This window comes from Meriones unguiculatus, chromosome 16 (assembly GCF_030254825.1).
Source record: "Meriones unguiculatus strain TT.TT164.6M chromosome 16, Bangor_MerUng_6.1, whole genome shotgun sequence".
Taxonomy (NCBI): Eukaryota; Metazoa; Chordata; class Mammalia; order Rodentia; family Muridae; genus Meriones; species Meriones unguiculatus.
The window spans coordinates 5,304,736-5,325,376 of NC_083363.1; the positions used below are offsets into that span (position 1 = coordinate 5,304,736).

Sequence of the window (20,641 nt, forward strand, 5' to 3'; positions counted from 1 at the left end):
TCCCCGACCCTCATACAGATGACTGGGTGTTTAGTGGAGCAGCTAGTCCAGGCTCCAGCTCCAGAAGCGTCCTATGGCCCCTGTTGCCACTGCTGGTGCCTTCTCTCATAGGGTAGGAGCAGATACACCTCTCCAGGAGGTAAAGGTCAGAGGCCAAGAGGGCAGGGCAGAACTCTCCAGGCTCCTCCCACAGTAGGGACAGCCGGCCTCTCCTCTGGGTCCCTGGTACCACTTCCTCTTTTTTTTTCACTCTGAAGATAGGAACTGCCCCAAAGGGCAGTCAGAGGAGATGGGGGCAGATTCCAGGCTGCCTCACCCCGAGGCCAGGGAGTGCTGAGTGCACTGGCTGGTGGCCTCCCTCCCTGCCTCTGGGGAAGCTGAAGACCCCACAACCCCGAGGGCTGGCAGGATGGAGCAAGCCAGTGAGGAGAAGCAGAGCTCAGTGTGCAACCTGGTGGCTGTGTTTGAGACCGGCAGGTACAGGTGGTGGGGGAGGGGTCGAACCTTTCTATTTGCCTGGAGCTTTGGGTTCTGCCCCGGGTTAGGGGCTCCTGTCTAGGCAGCACCCAGGTCCCTCCATCACGGGTGACTGGCAGCAACATGCATTGGAAGACACACACACACCCCAAAACACGCACACACATCCCACTCAAACTAGGACACAGTCAAATGGGAGCAAGAGGGCAGGACACAGACGGAAGGGGGCTAAATGTGGCAAGGCAGGCTCACCACGGTCCCCTCCATTCCTGAGGTCTTGCCCTCCTAGCCCTAGGGTGTGTCCTGTTCTCTTCCCATCTTTAAGGACGAAAGAGGAGGCACGGGGCCGGGTTCTTTAAGTTTCTGAGCTTCAGGGCTGTGCGGAGGCTTGCGCTCGTTTGCGCTCGAAGGGGAAAGATGAAGCCAGGTGTGGAAGGTGCTCCTGGGTGGTCCTGGAGGGGTGTGGTGGGTGTGAAACATGAAGCTGCTTTGCAGGCCTGTGGTTTGGGAGTGTCTCTGGAGGCATGGCCTCAGGAGACTGAGGCCGTGAGGAATAGAACCTGAAAGATGGAGGGAGGAGGGAGGCAGGTGGAGGGAGAGGCTGAGCCCTGGTTTGGGCTAGGGAGCACCAGCGATGCTGGCTAGCACCCAGGCCTCCGTCGCTAGACACTAGGCGAGGCAGCAGCTCTCTTCTCTGGGGTGAAGTTCCCAGAGAGGGGACTCTGCCAATAGATAACCCTCAGCCACCAGTGTTCCTGGCCCTAGGGAGCCACGAGAAGCAGGTGCCGTGCTTAGAGACACCTTATGTCACGAAGCTCTGTCCTTCCACATTGCAAGGCTTTGCACACCCTGGAAGGCCTCCATGCCGTGTCAGAAACCTTCAGCCAAGGGAGGTGCCTGTGGCTTCCACGTGGAGTCCTACATTCACCCCAGCAGTAGTTTCACTTCCAGGGCTGAGCAGCCTGACCCTTCCTCCCCAGGGGCTCCACTAGCGCTCATCCTATTCAGCACCGGGGACAGCTCTTGGCCACCACCCCGGATGTAGACCACCAGACCCAGAGTGCTGGAGGACAGCTAGGGCTCACGTGGGTGCCAGCACTTGGGGCTCTGACCTGTGTCAGCCCACACCTCACAGGTGGGGTAACCCTGGACAGGAGCAGGCCATAAGGGCCAGCCTATGGAGTGAGGGTACCATGCAGGTTTCCGTGGGGCCCTGGGCACCTAGCTGATCCGAAACTGAGCGCTGAGGAGGAAACAGCTACAGGCCTGAGCGCTTAGAAATGCAGAAGCTGGAACCGAATGTAGAAGAGAAAACGTGAGACTCAGCACATTCCACCCACCACCCCTCCCACCGCTTCACCCTACCCCGACCTGGCTGCGGGCCCTGAGGCCAAGGAACTCAGTTTTCTGCGCCTAGAATGGGTCCCGACATTCCTCCCACCTCCTTCAGCCCCCTCCCCCCCCCCCCCCGTGACCTGGGCAATCACCTCAGCTGTCTGGGTCCTTGTTTTCCTTGACATCGGAAGAAAAGCCAAAAGCCAGCTTAGCGGGGAGGTTGTTTGGATCCCCGCCTTCCCCATCTGTGCCGCTCCTGAGTTCCCGTCCTGTCTGCCTCAGTTTCCACAGCTGCAGCATGGATGCAGGGATGCCCTTCCTCTCTGGGTTTTGGAGGCTTGGCACCTGTTTGTCTTTCTCACGGTGTACCTGCCCAGTGTTGCCTCCCTGGTCTATTTCCCTGCGCACCCCTGACAGGGATAGCTCTCCCAGTGCAGGTTTCTCTGGCCTGCAGCACAGTCAAGCTGCCCCGTGAGGGCCGAACCTGGGACATGGGGCCCTGCTCCCCAGGCTGACTCTGTCCCCTGGAAATGGTGTGAAGGGCCTAGGTCTAACCCCGTGAAAAGGCCCTGTGCCCTTGTTCTGGCACTGCTCTGTGGACCCTACCTTCCCTTGATGTATGTCAGGAGGGGTACAGAAATGAAGATGCGGCTGAAGCCGGAGGTGGGGGTGACCCTGAAGGAGCAGCTGAAGAACTTCTGTGTGCCGAAGGAGGCTCTCTCTAGATTCGGCTGCGCTAGAAACAAGGAACTAGACAGTTCCCCAGAGAATAATGACTCATTCAGAGGACAGATTGAGTTTCCTTCCTGAAGGGTCCCGGGGGGTATGGGTGGTACCAGGGTCATACCTCAGTTGGTAGAGTATTTGCTCAGCACACACAAAACCCTGGTTCCATCCCCCGCACCGCAGAACCCAGGCACGATGGTTTATACCTGTAATCCTAGCACTAGGGAGGTAGAGGGAGGAGGGCCAGAAGTCTGAGGTCCTGTATAAAGAGGGTCAAGGCCAGCCTGTGACATATGAGACCCTGGCTCAGAAAAAGAGGGGGGAGGAGGGCTGAGGAGAGATGTGGAGGTCTTGTCTTGTCCATTCCTCTACCGTGCCGGGCACCCGAGAGCCCAGAGCACCAGCAGCTCACGCCAGTTACCCTGAGGAGACCCTCAAGTGTAGTTCTGTTCTCAGCAGGATCCCGGAAGCAGCACCTGGACCCCACAGCCCTGAATGCCAGCCGCCCCTGTCCCTGGAGCCTTGGGAGGAATCTCCTGTCGGGGAGGCCTTGAAGTCTGGGCCGCGGCCAGTCAGCAGGACCTACCTGAAGTCACTCAAGAATAAGCTACCAAGTGGGGATTGGAGGAAATCTTGCCAGCCTGGGGACAGCCCAGGGCCAGAGACTCAGGTGAGGAGTCAATCTCAGGACGACCGGCTCTGACTAGGGGACGGGTGAAAGGACCCTTCAGCCTTACCTCTCTTTCCCTTTTTCCTCTCCTACTTCCTCCTCCTCTTCAATCAGGCTCTTACAATGTGGTCCAGGCTGGCCTTAAAAATGTGTTCAACTTCTACACCCCCTGGTGTTGGGACTACAGGGGTGCTCCCACAGGGCTAACTCTCCCTCCTCCTTATACCAACCACAGTGGTTTGTGGCCCTGTCCTTATGGTCTCATGGAACCTCGATGCTCCCCTAGTCTCGAAGGGCCAGAGGATGGCTCAGCTGGGATGCTAGGCCCCTTCTCTTCCATGGACCTTCCTCTCTCTGGGTGTGGCCTCCTAGAGGGCTCCCCATCAGGCAACCAGGTCGCTCCCACAGTGACCTCTCGGCTCCTGGCTCCCATGAAAGCCCAGACAGAGGCTGCCAAACCTTAAGGCTCAGCCCTGGAACTGGCCACCTCTCTAGGCTGTATTCTAGAGTACAGCAGGGTCCAGCGCCAGACCTGGTGTGCTGTGGGAGGGTGGGAATACCAGACAGTGTGCTCACGGGCAGAGCCGAGCTGTCTTCTGAGGAGTGGTGAGCCAAGATGTCCGCCCTTCTCCTCAACCCCCGTAGGAACCTGAGGAGAAGAGGGTCGTGCAGGAGCTTCTGGAGACGGAGCAGGCCTACGTGGCTCGTCTGCATCTGCTTGACCAGGCCAGTGGGGGCTGCCCAGCCTCCCCTCCCCCATCTCAGGAGTGCCGACACCGGCCCAGGACTTGGCTTTATTTAATTCAACCCACTGACCCTGTTGGGCAGAGCTGAGGCAGCACCAGAGCTGATGCCCTTAGCATAGCCCGTACGGCCTTTGTTCCTGGCCGCCTCAAATATGGCAGGTTCCTCCTTTGGTTGTCCTCCCAAGATGCCTCTACTTTCTTACGGTACTTCAGCCAAGGGACGGCCCAAGGCCTGGGGAGATACAGATGAGGCTGTTTCCCTTGTCCCCTGGGCCAAGTCCTAGGGACGCCTGGTTTGTCTGCCCATCTGTAAAGCGTTCCCCCCCGGCCATCTCGCCCATGGGTGTGGCCTGGCTCTGCTGGGACCGTGCTGTCCCCCTGGGCCTGCGGGGCTGGTGGGGAGCGGCTCCCTCCCGGGTGGGGTGTGACCTGGCGCCAGTTACCCCCCCCCCCGCACAGGTGTTCTTCCAGGAGCTGCTGAGGGAGGCGGGCCGCAGCAAGGCCTTCCCCGAGGACGTGGTCAGGCTCATCTTCTCCAACATCTCCTCCATCTATCGCTTCCACGCACAGTTCTTCCTTCCAGAGCTGCAGCGGCGCGTGGGTGACTGGTGAGGTCACGGCCCGGCTTGCGGTGGGGTCACGAGGAGGGGACAAGGGGCCTGGGAAGCCCGTGTGCTTGCGTTTTTTAAACTCTGGCCAGGGCCGTCTCCTCCAGGCCTCTCCCCCCTTGCACAGAGGAAGAAGGGGCAGTCTAGGCCCCCCCTGACTTACAAGGTCATGGATGTCGTTGTACCGACTGGGTCTCTGGCCTTGCTCCTGGTTTTCCCAGGCTGGTTTTCCCGGCCAGCTGCGTGAGGTTCACGTCATTGTCATACAAGAAGCCCCATCCCAGCACCTACACGTCGGCTCACACCCATGTGTGGCTCCACTTAGAGGGGTCCGGGCACACGCACACAGGATACGTGCATACAGGCAGGCAAAACACTGATGCGCACAAAATAAGTAAATCTGAAGAGAGACGGGGGACGGGGGGCTGGCAAGATGGCTCAGAGAGTGAGGCGCTGTTGAACCAGCCCGCAGACCTAAATTTAATTGCTGGAGACCCACGGTGAAAGAAGAGATCTGGTTCCCAAAATTGTCCTCTGATGTCCACAAGCATGCTATTTACAAGCATCCTGCCCCACCGCCCCCCCCCCCCTGCCGGCCACACAATGATACTAAATAAAATAAACTTTAAAAAGAGAGAGAGAGGAGTCAGGTGGAAGCCAGTCTGGTCTACGTAGCCATTCCTGGTCTGCCGAGGCTACATTGTCTCAAGCAAAAGGAAGGTGTGTGTGTGTGTGTGTGTGTGTGTGTTGGGGAGACAGCAGCCTGTAAGATCACCCAACATCATTTTCAGGGCCCAGAGAACCTCTGACATACAGCCAGAATACCTAGGGCTGAGACAGGCAGCCTTCCTGGGCAGCTCTCTCAGGCAGCCTGTACTGTCAGCTGCGCTGTGCCTTAGCAGTCTCGCCAGCCAGGCCTTGGTGGGCCTCACAGGGAGGCTAGCTGAGGACCAGGGGCTCAGAGTTTAAGGAGGAGGCAGACCCTTGGGGTGCCGGCCTCTCCTCAATTGCCCGAAGGGTACCGGAACGGCTGGAGGGAGCTGGAGGGGCTCTGGCTGAGGAGCCGAGACAAGCTGAGAACCTCCGCTCCCCAACCCAGGGCAGCCACGCCCCGCATTGGGGACGTGATCCAGAAACTGGCCCCGTTTCTAAAGATGTACGGCGAGTACGTGAAGAACTTTGAGCGGGCGGCGGAGCTCCTGGCCACCTGGATGGACAAGTCTCAGCCCTTCCAGGATGTGGTCACCCGCATCCAGGTGAGGGGACGCGGGGGAGGAGTCCGCACCCCCACAGCCCCCGGCGAGCCTGCCCCATCCCCTCCCTACCCCTCAGGCCCCGCCCCCCCGCCCTCACCCTTCCGCCCCTGCTCCCTGCCCCCAAGCGCAGCGAGGCCTCAGGCAGCCTGACCCTGCAGCACCACATGCTGGAGCCTGTGCAGAGAATCCCGCGGTACGAACTGCTGCTCAAGGACTATGTGCAGAAGCTGCCGGCCCAGGCCCCGGACCTGGAGGATGCCCAGAGTGAGGACCCCCTGGGGCCCGCGGAGCCGGGGAGGGCCGGCTGCCTGCCGTGTGTACTGAGGACTCAACGAAAATGGTTCCGGTGACCTTCTAACACCGCATCAATCGTTGGCACTTCACAACATGTGGTTATCCACACCACAGCCACAGTTATAGTGAGGCAGGCAGGCGGACAGACAGACAGACAGGGTAGTGAGGCCCAGGGAGGTTAGGCACAGAGCTGGGATTTGAGCTTACCCCTGTAGGGGGTACCCTGTGGTCTAGGAGTAGAGAAAAGCGCCCAAGTCGTGCACCTAACCACATGGCTTCCCAGTGGCCCCAGCGGCCCCATCCTCAGTGGCTCCCACTCCTGGACACCCGCTATGCTGGGCTGCATGGGCAGGCTGTGCCCGGCGGCGGCGGTGTAAGGCAGGTTCCCCCAGGCCATATAGCGGAGCTCCAGCCTGAGGCCGCAGGTCCCCGGGAATGACTGGGCGCCCTGCTCCCTTGCCAGAAGCGCTGGACATGATCTTCTCAGCTGCACAGCACTCCAACGCAGCCATTGCAGAGATGGTGAGCAGCCCGGCCTGGGCATGGGGGGCGGGGGGCGTCCCGGGACACACCCTGTCCGTGGATCCACCCATTCTGCCCAGGGCACTGGTCCCTGTTGCCTCCTCGCCTTGGGCTCCCTCATCCCATCCCCTGCCAGGCCCTGCCCAGCCTAGGCTGAAGGTGTACCCCATCTCCAGGAGCGGCTGCAGGGCCTGTGGGAAGTATACCAGCGGCTGGGCCTGGAGGATGACATCGTGGACCCCTCCAACACCCTGCTCCGAGAGGGCCCTGTCCTCAAGATCTCCTTCCGCCGCAGTGACCCGATGGAGCGCTACCTGTTTTTGGTAGGGGCGGCTGGGCGGCTGGCTTTGCAGCCAGGTGCGCCCTGAGAAGCAGAAATCGGAGTCGGAGCTCTGGTTGGCTTTAAAGCCTGTGCTGCCCCCGTGAACTCCAAAACAGCCCAACAGGTGGAAGCTGAGTTAGCTGCCCGGAAGACCTGCCCGGCTGAGTAGACTCGCCCGCCGGCGCCTCGGGATGCTTTGGTCCCCTAAGCGCTTCCGGCAGAGGGAGCCGTCAGTGCGGTCAGGGCCTAGACAGCCAGGTTCCCGCCCCCTCCCAGGTCACCTGTGAGGAATGTGGGGGGTGGGGAGGGGAGGAGAGGGGTCAAGGCCAGGTCACACGGGGAACCCTGAGCTGCTGCCCTCCCCCCCAACCCCCCGTCTCCTCCCAGTTCAACAACATGCTGCTGTACTGCGTGCCCCGCGTCCTCCAAGTGGGCGCCCAGTTCCAGGTGCGGACCCGCATCGATGTGGCCGGCATGAAGGTGAGACACCTCCAGAGGGGGCCCAGGGTGGGTGACAGCAGGGGCCGAGGGCTTGCTCTGGGGGCGGGGCACAGCCCTCGGCAACCTCTGCGCGCTTGCTGTCTGCACCACTGCTGTGGGGATGGCAATGCGTGGCCAATAGGCTAAGCCCTCAGGTCCAGGTGGGCTTAGCGGCCTGGGGACGGAGGGCAGGGCGGGTGCTCTTCTGGGAAGGGTCCCTCTGCTGTGTCTTGCTGGGGATGGATCCGCTACCTTAGATGGTTGGCAAGCACTCTTACCAACTGTCCCTGGGGTCCTGCATTTCTCGGCAACCCCAAGGGACGCTGACACTCCTGCCCACACGCCGCTGTCCGAACAGGACCGGACGGTGAGGCTGGCCCCGCCCCCGGCCCCGCCCCTGCTCAGATGCGTGGGGCCAGCCCTCGAAGCCTCCCATCAGACCCCTCCACAGCCCTCTGATGGAGGGTATTAGGATTAGGAGTCTTTCTTTTCTGAGGGCTGTGGGTGTAGCTCATTCGGTAGGGGGTTTACCTAACATTCACAGAGCCCTGGATTAGATCCCGCAGCACCCAATAACCCGGATGTGGTGGCACACGCCTGTAATCCCAGCACTTAGCAGGTGGTGGCAGGAGGGTCAGGTTAATGTCAGCGGAGACCACGTGAGACCCTGCCTGGGTTGGGGGGAGGAGAAAGGAGACTAAGGCGGCCCTGTATTTCTCCTGTGCCTGGTCCTTGCTGCCACCGTCTGGCAAGCCTAGTGTTCTCACTAGCTAGTAGCCTCATCGCGCCCTCTGCCGGATGTTGCTGGGCATGGCGGGTGGAGAGCTGTCCACACCGAGTGGAAACCATTTTCCCGAGCCAGGTCGGAAGGACAGACAGGCTTAAACCGCCTTCCTTGGTGGTTCTACAGGCCTAGGACCTGGTGTCAGGACCACGTAATTCTCGCAAGGTGATTGTGTCTATGCTCTCAGCTGGTCCTTATGTTTGGCAGCCTGCAAAGGAGGAGGGGTTACCGAGGTTACGGAGGCGCGCGCCATTCAGGTTGCGCCCGGCACAAGGACACCCCACGGCAGAGGAGCTATCTTCAGCCACCCGTAATGATCATAGACTGCGTATTTATAGTGAGGGCTGGCCAGCAGGTGGCAGTCAAATGTCTTGTTCTAACAAGATCGGGAGCTGTGCCAGTTGGCCAACCGATGTCAGGAAAGCCTTCTGAGGCAGGGGAGTGCTTTGGTGATGAGCACAAAGAACTGTGTGGAATAGAAGGGGTCTGAATTGAGCCAGACCTAGAGAGGATGGTTGAGATGGCCCAGCAGAGGTCCAAAACCTGGAGGCTCTAATGAGAGCCCCTGGGCTTCTTGGAGTCTGGGCCGGGAGCTCCCTGGGGTCCCCCTTTCCTCAAAGCTCTCCAGTCCTCCCTGCCCTGGCTTCAAGCTTTGGGCCTGCATCTTCTTCGTCTGACCCCTCCTCTGACAGGAGAGGTAACAGGGTCTGTCCAGGCCTCCCATGCTGCTCCCTGAGTAGCCTGCCTCTCTCCAGGGCATCTGTCCTTTGCATCAGGCCTCGCCCCACAGGCCTGAGCTGCAGAGCGGTGGCTCTGCCCAGTCTCACCCAGGCTCTCCCTCTCATCCCTCATGCCCCGTGGCTGTGGGCAGCCTCCTCCATTCACAGGCCTTCCCCCAGACAGCACGCAGGGTCCACACCAGCCTGGTGGCTCTCCGGGCCTACGACCTGGTGCCAGGGCCACGTAATCCTCACAAGGTGATTGTGTCTGTACTCTCAGCTGCTCCTTACATTTGGCAGCCTGAGAAGGAGGAGGGGTCACCAAGGTTAAGGAGGTAGCCTAGCCCTTCCCGAACGACAGGACAGTATTCATCCACCATCGCTCTTAATGGCAGAAACCCAATGTGAGGTGCGTCGTTTTGCCCCTCCAGTGCTGTGTGACCTTAGGCAGGTGTCCAGCCTGTTCTGAGCTTTCAGATCCAGCGCTGGGTAAATAAAGATGAAACCCGCTTGCCAGGATTCCTGTGAGAATGACGGTGGCTTCTTATTGTGGAAATATTTAAGCCATGGAAAGAACCCAGTAAGCTTTCACAGGCTCATCTTATCCTGAGGTCCAGTTTCTATCTCTGGTGACCCTTTGCCACTGTCCCTCCATTTCAGCCCTGCTGACGTAATTCTGAAGCCTCCAGTCCCATTTGTGTCTCTGCCTGGCGGGGTTGTGTGTGGGGGGTTAGGGGTAGGACCGTTCCTGTCTGCTGTGCTGGGGTGTGAGTCTGATCCTCCTCTCTTTGCTGGCAGGTTCGGGAGCTGATTGACGCTGAGTTCCCACACTCCTTCCTGGTGTCCGGAAAGCAGCGCACGCTGGAGCTACAGGCTCGGTAGGTGCTGACTGACAGGCTGGGGCTGCAGGGGACCAGCGGGCGGGTGGGCGGTACTGCCCTCAGCATCCCACCGTGTTCTCTTTCCTTCCCACAGGTCCAGAGAAGAAATGGTTTCCTGGATACAGGTATGGGCGCTCCAGGCCTCCAGGGGGATCTGAGCCTAGCCTGCTTGGGAGGAAAGGGAGAGAAAGAGGGTGATTTTGCGCTCCGACATTTGGGTGTGCCCAGCTGCTCCCTCTTCCCGTGGAGTTTGGAGTCTCCCTGAGTTCAAATCCTGCTGTGGCTCGCTGCTTCGAGGGGGATGTTTGAAGCAAACCCTAACCCTCTCTGAGACTTGGTTTGGGCGTGTCTGACCTGGAGCTTACGGCTTCTCATTCCGGTCGTTAGTCTGGGGCCCACTCCCGGCCGTGCTTAGGAAAACGTGTTGGATGTGGGCAAGATGCCTTGAACCCCCCTCACCTGCCACACCCGCACCTCCCCTCAGGCCTGCCAGGCAGCCATCGACCAAGTAGAGAAGCGGAGTGAAACCTTCAAGGCTGCTGTCCAGGGACCTCAGGGGGACACGCAGGAGCCCAAGGTAATAGGACCTTCCGCACCCCAAGGCCCAGCTTCAGGAGCAGAGTCCCTCGTGTGACCCAGGGCCAGGGTTTGCTAGTTAGCAGTTCTGTCTTGGAGCCGGGTGTGCTATGACCCAGCAGTCAGGAGGTGGAGGAAAGAGGACCAGAAGTTCAAGGCCAACCGGGGCCGCATGAGACCCTAACTCCGAAAGAACCTTCAGAAGTAAAGATAAAAACGTCTGCCTTTAGCTAGGCCTGACACCAGGCCTTTTATCCCAGCTCTGTGATTCTGAAGCTGCCCTGGTCCACATAGTGAGTTCCAGGCCAGCCTTAGCCACACAGTGAGACTCTTTCAAAAGCAAACAAAGCACAAACTTCTGCCCCTGGAGCCCTGAGCGGAGCTGTGCAAGGCCAGGGGTGACCCTTGCGTGGCCTGAGGTCTACCAACCGGATCTGAACATAGCAGAGAAGCAGGGAGAGCGGAAGGTGGGTGAGGCTTTCGGATCTCAGGCCTGAACGCTGGCTTCCTGGCTGGCGCTTCTGAGTCGTTCTCTCTGGACCTCTTTCCTCACCTATATAGCACAAACATCAGTCTGGGGGCTGTGGGGCGCCTTGAAGCGCCCACCCAGCCAGCTGCTCTCCTCCCTCAGCCACAGGCGGAGGAGCTGGGCCTCCGAGCGCCTCAGTGGGTCCGTGACAAGATGGTGACTATGTGTATGCGCTGCCAGGAGCCCTTCAACGCCCTGACGCGTCGGCGCCACCACTGCCGGGCTTGCGGCTATGTGAGTACCGCTGTGGGGACTGGGGACAGGACCCAGGACCCGTGTTGCCGCCTCCAGGGTCAGGCTCACGCTGGATCCCAGTCCTGGCCAACTCTCCGGCCTCGGCTGACACCTACCATGCGGTCAGTGCCCACCTACCATGCGGTGTGAGGCTTCCCTGCTTCGGGACAGGGGGTGACCTGGGTGGCTGGAGTGACCCTCCTGTCCGCCAGCCCAGAGCTGAGGGGGTTTTTGTTTGCAGGTGGGCACACACCCACCCACTGCCTTCCACCTGGCCAGTCTTGCTCCCTGCTCTGTACCCAATCCCGTTCTTTCTTTCCGTCCTCTCCTCTTACATGTTGCGAAGTCCACATTCTTAGGCAGGCCTCAGTTTCCCCTCCTGAGTCCTAAAGTGTGTTATTAGCACTTAGGCCCTTGGGAGGTAGAGCAGGAGGGTCATAAGTTCATTGCCAGCCTGAGCTACATAGCAAGATCCAGTCTCTCTCTCTCTCTCTCTCTCTCTCTCTCTCTCTTTCCCCTCAGAAACAGGGTTTCTCTGTGTAGCCTTGGCTGTCCTGGACTCACTTTGTAGACCAGGCTGGCCTCGAACTCACAGAGACCTGCCTGCCTCTGCCTCCCTGAGTGTTAGGATTACAGGCGTGGGCCACCTAGCCCGGCTATGACCCCGTCTTAAAAGTCTTTCTAAAACAACCGTATGCCAGCTAGACGGCTCAGGGTGATGGCATTTGCCACCAAGCCTGGAATCCTGAGCTCAGTCCCCGGAGCCCATACACCGGGAGGAGGGAACCAACTCCTGCCAAGCTATCCCAGCTTCCACACCCACGGCATGATACATGCGTGTGCGTGCACCTGAGCACACGCACACAGGCACTCGAGTGTGCTCTCAAACATTAAATGTAAAAAACAAAAACCCCACAAAACCAAATGCATGTGTGTAATCTCAGCACATGGAAGGAGGAAGGAGGAGGTCAGCCTGGGCTACAAGTGAGCTCTGGGTCATCCCAGGCTACAGAGTGAGCTCTGGGTCAACTTGGCTACATCACACCTTGCCTCGGGATAGCAAATAAAATTGATGAAGAGCAAATAAGTATTTAATAATTACACGAAGCAGATCTCTCTGCAAGGACAGAGGGATGTTCAATGCTTCAGAGCTCTTGCAAGGCAGAGGATTTCAGCTCCAGGGGGGCCAACGCCCTCTTCTGGCCCCGACAGCCCCCTCCCCCACGCACGTGGCGCACACTCACGCAGAACCCTATATGCACCTAAGTGGGAGAGCAAAGGAAATGTTTACGTTTCCCGGAGAAAGCGCGACGCGCCAGGCCCTGGGTGTCCTTGCCCTGACTCCAGGATGTCTGGGCCCGCGCGTGCCCTCTTTTGGGAGTCAGTGACTCACTGTTTCGATTCGTGCTCAGCTGCCAGTTTCTGTCTCCGGCTTCTGCCTCGGGCACCCTGTGAAGGTGGGGTACACAGCGACTCCCCGAGAGTGGCCACACCCAGCACACCCGGGGCGCCCAGTCTTCCTCAGTCATACTCACGGCACCCGGAGTTTCTCTCTCACACCTCCCTCCTCATCTTTACCGAGTATCACCCCATGTCCTTACGCACCTCTGAAGGGGGGGCCGGGTTGGCTGGTCTCCCAGAGTTCCTGCCCCTCCATTCTATAGCAGGTGGCCGACTTGCTGTTCTATTATTATTATTGTTGTTGTTGTTGTTGTTGTTATTTTGAGACAGGGCCTCAGGCAGTCCAGGCTGGCCTTAAACATTCCCCCACTCTGTATTCCTCTAACTCAGTCGTGGCCACCGCCATAAAAGGGACAGAAAGCGCAAGAGAACTTTATTCTTCTCGTATCTGCAACTCGGCCTTGGACGGCCTTGAACTTCTCTTCTTCCAGCCTCCGGCAGGCGCAAGCCGGGATCACGGCCAAGGCCGTTCGCCACAGCGCCTGCTTTACCAGGGGTCCAGGGCAGCGCTCCCCATATGGAGCCGCAGCCTCTGCCTGGTTGCGGGCACCGTTTGGGAGCGCCCGGGCTGCCCGCTAGCTGCGTGGCCCCATGGAGCCACTTTCTCCTCCTCTGAGTCACCCTGCCCTGGCTGGGCCCAGCGAGGTTCTGGCAGCTCCGCCTTGCCCTGCCGAGCCCTCCAGGACCCAGCCCCACAGAGATGGGGGCTCCTGGAGGAAGGTGGGCAGGCCTGTGCGGCGGGGCTGGGCCCTCAGCCTTCTGCCTGGGCTCCTGTGGCCAACCAGGCTTTCTGACCCCCTGCTGCCCCCTCCCGGTTCCCAGGTGGTGTGTGCCAAGTGTTCGGACTACCGCGCAGAGCTGAAATACGACGGCAACAGGCCCAATCGAGTCTGCCTGGCCTGCTACATCTTCCTTACCGGAAGTATGCTCCCCGAGGGCAAGGAGGACAAGAGGCGGGGCATCCTGGAGGTGAGGGCTGGCAGCGTCTCGCTCCTTCCTTCCCGGAAGACCGCGTCCCGGGTTCGGAGAAACAGGCCACCACGTCTCTCCTTCCCTCATCTTGCTGCCCACCGGCAGTCCAACCGTACCCAGAGCCAGAGTAGCTGTGGACTGTGGGCTAGCCTCCAGTCTCTCCCACTCTGCTCCAGGTCAGCCTCCTAGGGCCCACCCCACAGTGCTGCAAAGCCAAGGGAGGACTGATGGTGTGTGACAGGTGAGGTACCCAGGCTTCCTCAGTCAGGCAGACCGCAGGCCCTGCGCTCACCGCGAGGGGCCTCGGAGAGCAGTCCAGAGAGGTGACCCAGCTCTCCCCGGTCTCCTCTGCCATCTGCGGGCCACCTTCGAGGCCTCCCAGGACCACGCCCCCATCCCACCAGCACCCTCTGTGGGTAAACCGGCCACGTTCATCTCTGGAATCTCAGGGGCTATGTCAAAACCCAGACGCTAGCTACAGTGTCTCCCCCACGAAGGCTAAAATGACGTCCCAAAGTCCCTTGGAAAAAAAGAGGGAGAGAGAAAAGCTGGCTTGCTTCTGCTGAGGCTCACTCCCAGGAGCAGGTTGGCTCCTCCTCCGCCCACACTTCAGCTTCCTCTCCTCCCTGAGCATCCCCTCTGACCCCCCGCCCCCCCACACACACACACTGGACCTCATGCCTGCCAGGCCCAACTCTGTCCCTCGAGTGGCTCAGGATGCCGGGCCTGGCTCTGGCTCTGGCTCCTGCCCCTGTGAGCACACACACCTCATTGCCCTGCAGCTCTGCCTGCCGTTGGGCATCATGAACCAGGACCACACGGAGGGGTACCTCTGACCCGCCCAGACCACCGACCTGTTGGTTCCATGCAAGGACTAAGGATAGTGACATATGACCCTAAACCCAGAATCTGAGGGTGCAGGAGTTCAAGGCCACTCCCTGCTACGTGGCGAGTTCTAGGCCAGCCTAGGCTACGAGAGCCTCTGTTTCAGAAAGGAAGAATGGCAATGATGGCGAGGTCCCCTGGCTGGCGTCTGGCACCCTGTCACCCGACTGTCCCTTCTGCTTCCAGAAAGAGGCCTCGGCGACGCCTGATCAGAGTGTGATGTGCAGCTTCCTGCAGCTCACGGGGGACAAGTGGGGCAGGAGCGGCCCCCGGGGCTGGTGCGTGATCCCGAGGGATGAGCCGCTGGTGCTGTATGTCTATGCTGCCCCCCAGGTACGCCATGCCACCCCAGCCAGGCCTCCCCATTCTCGGAGGGTGGGGGAAACTGAGGCCCTCTGGGGACATGGCTTTCTCAAGTCATAGGTTAGCGAGTTTCAGAGCTGGGCTCCGGCCGCAGTTCTCAGCGACTTTGCCTCCCAGGAAGGCCCACTCTTTCCTCCTCTTCCCCCTCCATCTTCCACAGCGCCCCTCTGTGTGTGTGGGGGGGGCATGCTTGTGGTGCAAGCGGCGATGTGTGGCTGAAGTGGGGGACAGTAGCCAATGATGGCCTTCTCCACCAGGACACGAAGGCTCACACCTCCATCCCCCTGCTGGGCTATCAGGTGACTCCGGGCCCCCAGGGGGACCCTCGGGCTTTCCAGCTGCAGCAGTCCGGCCAGCAGCTCACCTTCAAAGCCGAATCCGAGGAGCTGCAGGCCCGCTGGGTGAGGGCTCTCAAGCGGGCGGCCAGTGGCTGGACCCCCGAGGGGCCTGACGAGGAGGGCGTGTCTGACTGACAGCTGGCTGTTCTTCAAGCACCTTGCCCGTGACAGCCTTCCCAGGCTGACCCCGCTGCTCTGTCACCTTGCCCCAAGCTGGGCCACCCCGGGCCACCTGTCCTCTGTGTCCGGATGGTTTGTCCTCACTATGCATCCAGCAGACACTGGTCTCTTCCTTCAGGAAGACACAGCCAAGTGTCCCGGCTGGCTGGGGGTTGGGGGGTGGGGTCCCGGGCCACGACATCTTCATTGCTAAAGCCGGGAAGCATGAGCTGTGTGGTAATGTAATGGGTAGAGTGTTCACCTAGGACGTACGGAGCCCTGGGTTCAGCCCTCAGCGAACGTAAACTGGGCATGGTGAAACTCGCCTGTGGGCCCAGCAACTGGGCAGGTAGAGGAAGGAGGGCCAAAAGTTCAAGGTTTCCCTCGGCTGCATAGTAGGTTACGGTCTAGCCTGGGGTACTCGAGGCCCTGTGAGACATCCCAGTGACCAAGACTGTCGGCACCCTAGTGACTCTGCCTGAGCTATGAGTTAGTCACCTAGGAAGCTTTGGAAGTGGGGAGGTGAAAAATGGACACCAACTCACTTTGAAATTAAACAGTGCCCGTGTCCACTAGCAAAGGCTTTTCATTTGCTTGAAGGGGCGGCAAGAGAACTTGGGGTACCTCCACTGGAGGGCAGTGTGCACTGGCCTGCATGGCTGGGGAGGAAAGATACTCAGGGCATTTGCTGAAGCCAGTGAGTGGGACCACCGTGTGTGTGTGTGTGTGTGTGTGTGTGTGTTTTCAAGCAGGGCAGGGTCTAGGTCAGGCTGGTCTCATAGAGAAGCCCCTGCCTCTGCCCCCTGAGTGCTGGGCTTAAAGGCTGGCGCCACCACACCCAGGATGCACTGTGTCTTTATCTGGCCCGTTTCAGCTGTGATGAGCTAAGGCCTCGGTTTTCCAGATGAGGACATCTTTTCAGAGAGGTTTCCTGATTTTCTCTGGGTCACACAGCCAGTGGGTAAAAGAGCCAGTGAAATAGACAAAGGCAGAGAGAGGAGGGAGGAAGAGAGGGGGAGAGACTCTGGGATGAAACAGGCGCCTCTGTCTGGTCCCACCTCAGGATAGACTTTCCTCAAACCAGCAGGGCGGGGTGGCACACTCCTTTAATCCCGGAGGCTGGCGGATCTCTGTGAGTTCGAGGCCAGCCTGGTCTACAGAGTGAGTTCTGGGACAGCCAGAGCTACACAGAGAAAACCTGTCAAAAAAAAAAAAGTTCCTCAAACATTGAAAATAGAACTACTGTATGGCCCTGGCCACATGCCAGGACTCTAACTCGGCACTCCACAGAGGCACCTGCACGCCCGAGTTCACTGCCATGCCGTCTGTGTCACAGAGAGCAGAGCCTCCAAGTGTTCATCAACAGATGAATGGCAAAGAAAAGTGCGTTACATACGCACAGTGGAATTTTATGCAGAAGAGTGAAGTCATGACATTTGCAAAAAAATGGGTGAAAGTTATGGCATTAAGAAAAAATGAGCCAGGCCTGGAAAGACAAGCACAGCCGTGTTCTCCCTCGTTCATGGGACCCTGACTTTAAATGTATGCGTATGTATTTTCGTAGGGGAACACAGGTCATGAAACAAGAAGGGGAACCGTAAGGGGAAGATTAGGTAGTGAGCACATGAGATATGAAAACAAAAAAGGGGTAAGTAGGAGGAGGAAGGAGCAGAGGAAGGAAAAATAACAAAAATGGATGCAGGGACGCTGCAGTGGGACACCTTTATGTTAATGTTTAAGAACTGATCTGGGGGCTGGAGAGATGCCCCAGCAGTGAAGGGCATTTTCTGCTCTCGCAGAGGACCAGGGTTTGGATCCCAGAGCCCACGCAGGCAGCTCACAACTGCTAGGTGTCTGTAACTACAGCTTTAGAGAATCCAGAGCCCTCTTCTAGACTCGCGCACTCATGCGCGCGCGCACACACGCACACACACAATCTTAGGACTGGAGAGATGGCTCCACAGTTGAGAGCACTGGCTTCTTTTTCTGAGGATCTGGGTTCAGTCCCCAGCATCCCAGGGGACCTTGATGAACACATGCCAGTGCCTGGACAAAGCTTGCCTCTCCTGACGTCCCCTCCAGGACATTATTCTTCAGCCCAGGGGCCAGACCCTGCCACTGCGGCGCTCGGGGCTCTGAGGACCTTCTGGTCCATTCTCCCTTTTCCTCTTGACCTGATCTCACGGTGTTGCCAGCACAACATCTTTCCAGCCAGAGCCACACCCTCAGCTCCAAATCTCCCTGTGGACACCAGTCTGAGCACCCACGCATTGGGGTGAGCCTTCTGTGCTCTGTGTAAAGGTTGTCCTTGTGTCATGCAAATGCCGATTTCCGTAATGGAGAGCAGTGTCCAGACTCTGGTATTGTTATTTCTATGAAGCACCACCTGTCTGTGTTTTGTAAACATCTTCTCCATCACCTTCCAATTGGTTTAATAAAGACCTGACCGCGCTATGGCAAAGATAGGAGGGACTTCCAGGGAGAAATAGGAGTGCTGGGAAAGAATGAGGTGTGCGGGTAGGAGAGGGGGGACAGGACTTGCCCGCCAGATGCAGAGGAAGAAAGTAATGCTGGTGCTGAGGAGAGGTAATGAGCAGAAGGTAATGAGGCAGAAGGCAGGTTAGTATAAACGGGTTAATTTAAGTTATACACTCTAGTTGTCAAACTTTCTTTCTTTCTTTCTTTTTTTCAAGACAGGGTTTCTCCGTGTAGCATTGGCTGTCCTAGACTCCCTCTGTAGACCAGGCTGTCCTTGAACTCATAGAGATACGCCTGCCTCTGCCTCCCAAGGGCTGGGATTACAGGGGTGTGCCACCGCGCCCGGGGCCAAACTTTCATATTAATATAAGGTTTCCACGTCATTGCTTGGGCAGCTGGTGAATTAGACTGTCCGGCCGTGATTGGCGTCCAACAGCGATACTCGGGGATTCAGATGAACTAGGAGGGGCCGAGAAACGTAGAATGATTTGTCTAAGACCACTCAATGACTGACCGTTTCCGACTCAACACCAGGGGGCAGCATCTCCCAGGGGTTAGTGTCCAGTCCCGGCCTCATCCCCCATTTTAGCCCTGGCACCTACTGCCGGTGTCCTCTTGGGCAAGACACATCTCCACACTGGGTCAGGTTACCTCAGACTGGTCCCACATCCCTGAGGCTGGGGGGTGGGGGGAGTAGCTACTGAATGAATCTGTACTTAGCCTGACAGGCAGTCAGCTTTTTATTTAAGGTTTTATTAATTTTTAGATGTGGGTGTGTGTGCAGTGTGTGCATGCGTGTTTGGAAAAGGCCAGAAGAGGACTCTGGATCCCCTAGACCCCCGGTTATAGGTTGCTGTGAGCCGATGTGGGTGCTGGGAACCAAACCCAAGTCCTCCCTTTTCAGACAGCTCATGTGCCCAGGCCGTTCGTGAAGGCAATGATCTTAGAGTAATGACCCTCCGGCCTCTCCCTGCCCCGTTCTATGCAGGGCTGGATCCGGGGATCCTGTCTGTCAGGCAGCTAGCCGTCCGCCAACTGAGCCCAACCATCACATTCTCAGAATCATCCTGGCCCCAAGCCACGGCGTCCCCCTTCAACGTGGACTCCAGGGGGCGCTCTTGCTCACTCTCTTTCACGCTCCGCCAAGCTGCCTTGCCACTCTAAGCCTGGCTTAACCTGCTCTGGCCTTAACTGACCTGTCGCTTGATGGCCAGTCTCTGCACAAATCCTTTCCTTCTCCCCCTCCTCTTCCTTCTCCTCTTCCTCCTCCTCTTTCTTCCTTCTTTCTTCTTCTTCCTCCTCCTCCTCCTTTCCTTTTCTTTTTAGACAGGGACACACCATGTAGCCTGGAACTCCCTGTGTATATCAGGCTGGCTTTGAACTCAGAGATCCACCAGCCTCGGTCCCCCAGGTATCAGAGCTAATTATACCATCCTGGTCACACAGATCCTTCTAATTCTGAAACGGTGCTGTTGCGGTTTAAATGAGATGCCTCCCACAGGCCGGGCATTTGAATACTTGGTCCTCAGTTGGTGACACTGGGAAGGATTAGACGGTATAGCCTTGCTGGAGGAAGTGTGTCCCTGGGCACGACCCTTGAGGTCTCAGAAGCCTCCTGCCGCGCCCAGTTCACACCCGCTCTTTTTTTTGTCAGAGGTGTGAGCTCTCATCTTCCTCCTTGCCCGCCTGCTGACATGCTTCTTGGCTATAACAGTGACGGTGACGGACTTTTAACCCTCTGAAACCGGGATCCCAGACAAGCCCTTCCTTCTATAAGATGCTTGTCACAGCACTAGGAAGGGAACCAAGACAAGTGGGTAAGGAGCTGATTCTTGGCGGTGGCAGCGGTGGCATGGAGTTAGGGACCCATTTTTCTGATGGACTGCCTTCTTGGTGGGCCACCAGGCCCTTTGGCATCTGCACCTCCCACCCCCGTCACCTCTCAGAAGATAGCCTTCTTCTGAGAGGCTCCTGACTGCCTTCCTAGCACCCTTTCCCCCGCTGCCCTTTGACTTTGCTTCTGTCACTGTCACCCCAACGTTAGTCCTGTTTAGTCTGTTCCCCGTTTGTCGGCCTAGTGTTTGTCTCTGAAACCATAAGTGCAGGTTTTTCGGAGGGCAAGGGTCCTGGGCTGCCCGGCCAGGCATGAGGTCTGTCCTCACTGGAGACCGGGCGGTGGCAGAATGATTGGTGTGGCCCTGTGACTATGGCCTTGTATTCACTCACTGCTGCTGTCACCCCACTGACTGCACGGGGCTTCCATGTCCGTCAGCCCCCCCCCCAGCCCACTCTTTAATTCAGCACTGGTTCCCAGGGGTTAACAAAGAGCCAAGGGCTTGAAAATACTGTGTCCCGGCCGAGACGTGATACTGAATGTTCGCCTAGCGTGCTCGTGGGACCTTGCATTTGATCCCGGGGACACCGGGCATGGTGGCACACGCCTTTAATCCCAACAGGACAGAGGTAGAGGCAGGGGCATCAGGAGCGGAGGAGTCAATCAATTGGCCAAAATAGCTAGTTTGGAGCCAATACACTAGGCCTATACACTAGAGCCTAACTCAAAACAGCAAGGGGCTGGCTGTGGAGGCGGCTCTGTGGGAAAGGGCATTTGCTACCCTTTCAGAGGACTGGGGTTTGCTTTCCAGCACATATTGGGTGGCTCACAAGGGACTTGGGGCCCTCTTCTGATCTCCAGGGGCCTGCACTTCCATGGTATGCGTTCACAGGCATGCGCATGCGCGCGCGCGCGCGCGCGCACACACACACACACACACACACACACACACACACACAGGTAAACAAACGTGGCTAAAGACATCTTTAAAG

General features: G+C 58.4%; 1 protein-coding gene across 3 annotated transcripts; it reads left to right on the top strand.

The window, feature by feature from the left end:
- The first annotated feature begins 230 nt into the window (after nt 1-230).
- Fgd2 (FYVE, RhoGEF and PH domain containing 2) lies at nt 231-15,917 on the top strand. Of its 3 annotated transcripts, none has more exons than XM_060369191.1 (16): nt 231-477; nt 2,995-3,208; nt 3,854-3,934; nt 4,414-4,562; nt 5,662-5,818; nt 5,977-6,082; nt 6,576-6,634; nt 6,811-6,957; nt 7,344-7,436; nt 9,738-9,817; nt 9,915-9,945; nt 10,305-10,397; nt 11,028-11,159; nt 13,443-13,589; nt 14,664-14,810; nt 15,098-15,917. In XM_060369191.1, exons 1-16 carry the CDS (start codon nt 410-412, stop codon nt 15,311-15,313), a joined length of 1,920 nt encoding a protein of 639 aa, XP_060225174.1. In that variant the 5' UTR covers nt 231-409; the 3' UTR covers nt 15,314-15,917. The 3 variants fall into 3 exon arrangements, with proteins under 3 accessions (XP_060225174.1, XP_021489150.1, XP_021489151.1); XM_021633475.2 differs by having other exon boundaries at nt 232-477; nt 5,944-6,082; XM_021633476.2 differs by having other exon boundaries at nt 233-477; nt 2,998-3,208; nt 5,944-6,082.
- Nucleotides 15,918-20,641: the final 4,724 nt, after the last annotated feature.

What these genes read in the sequence shown, in the direction of transcription:
- Fgd2 (XM_021633475.2), top strand. Translation starts at nt 410, where the DNA reads ATGGAGCAAGCCAGTGAGGAGAAGCAGAGCTCAGTGTGCAACCTGGTG. An exon ending in TGGAGCGCTACCTGTTTTTG is followed by an intron (nt 6,958 to 7,343) that starts GTAGGGGCGGCT and finishes GTCTCCTCCCAG; the next exon opens with TTCAACAACATGCTGCTGTA. An exon ending in AAATGGTTTCCTGGATACAG is followed by an intron (nt 9,946 to 10,304) that starts GTATGGGCGCTC and finishes ACCTCCCCTCAG; the next exon opens with GCCTGCCAGGCAGCCATCGA.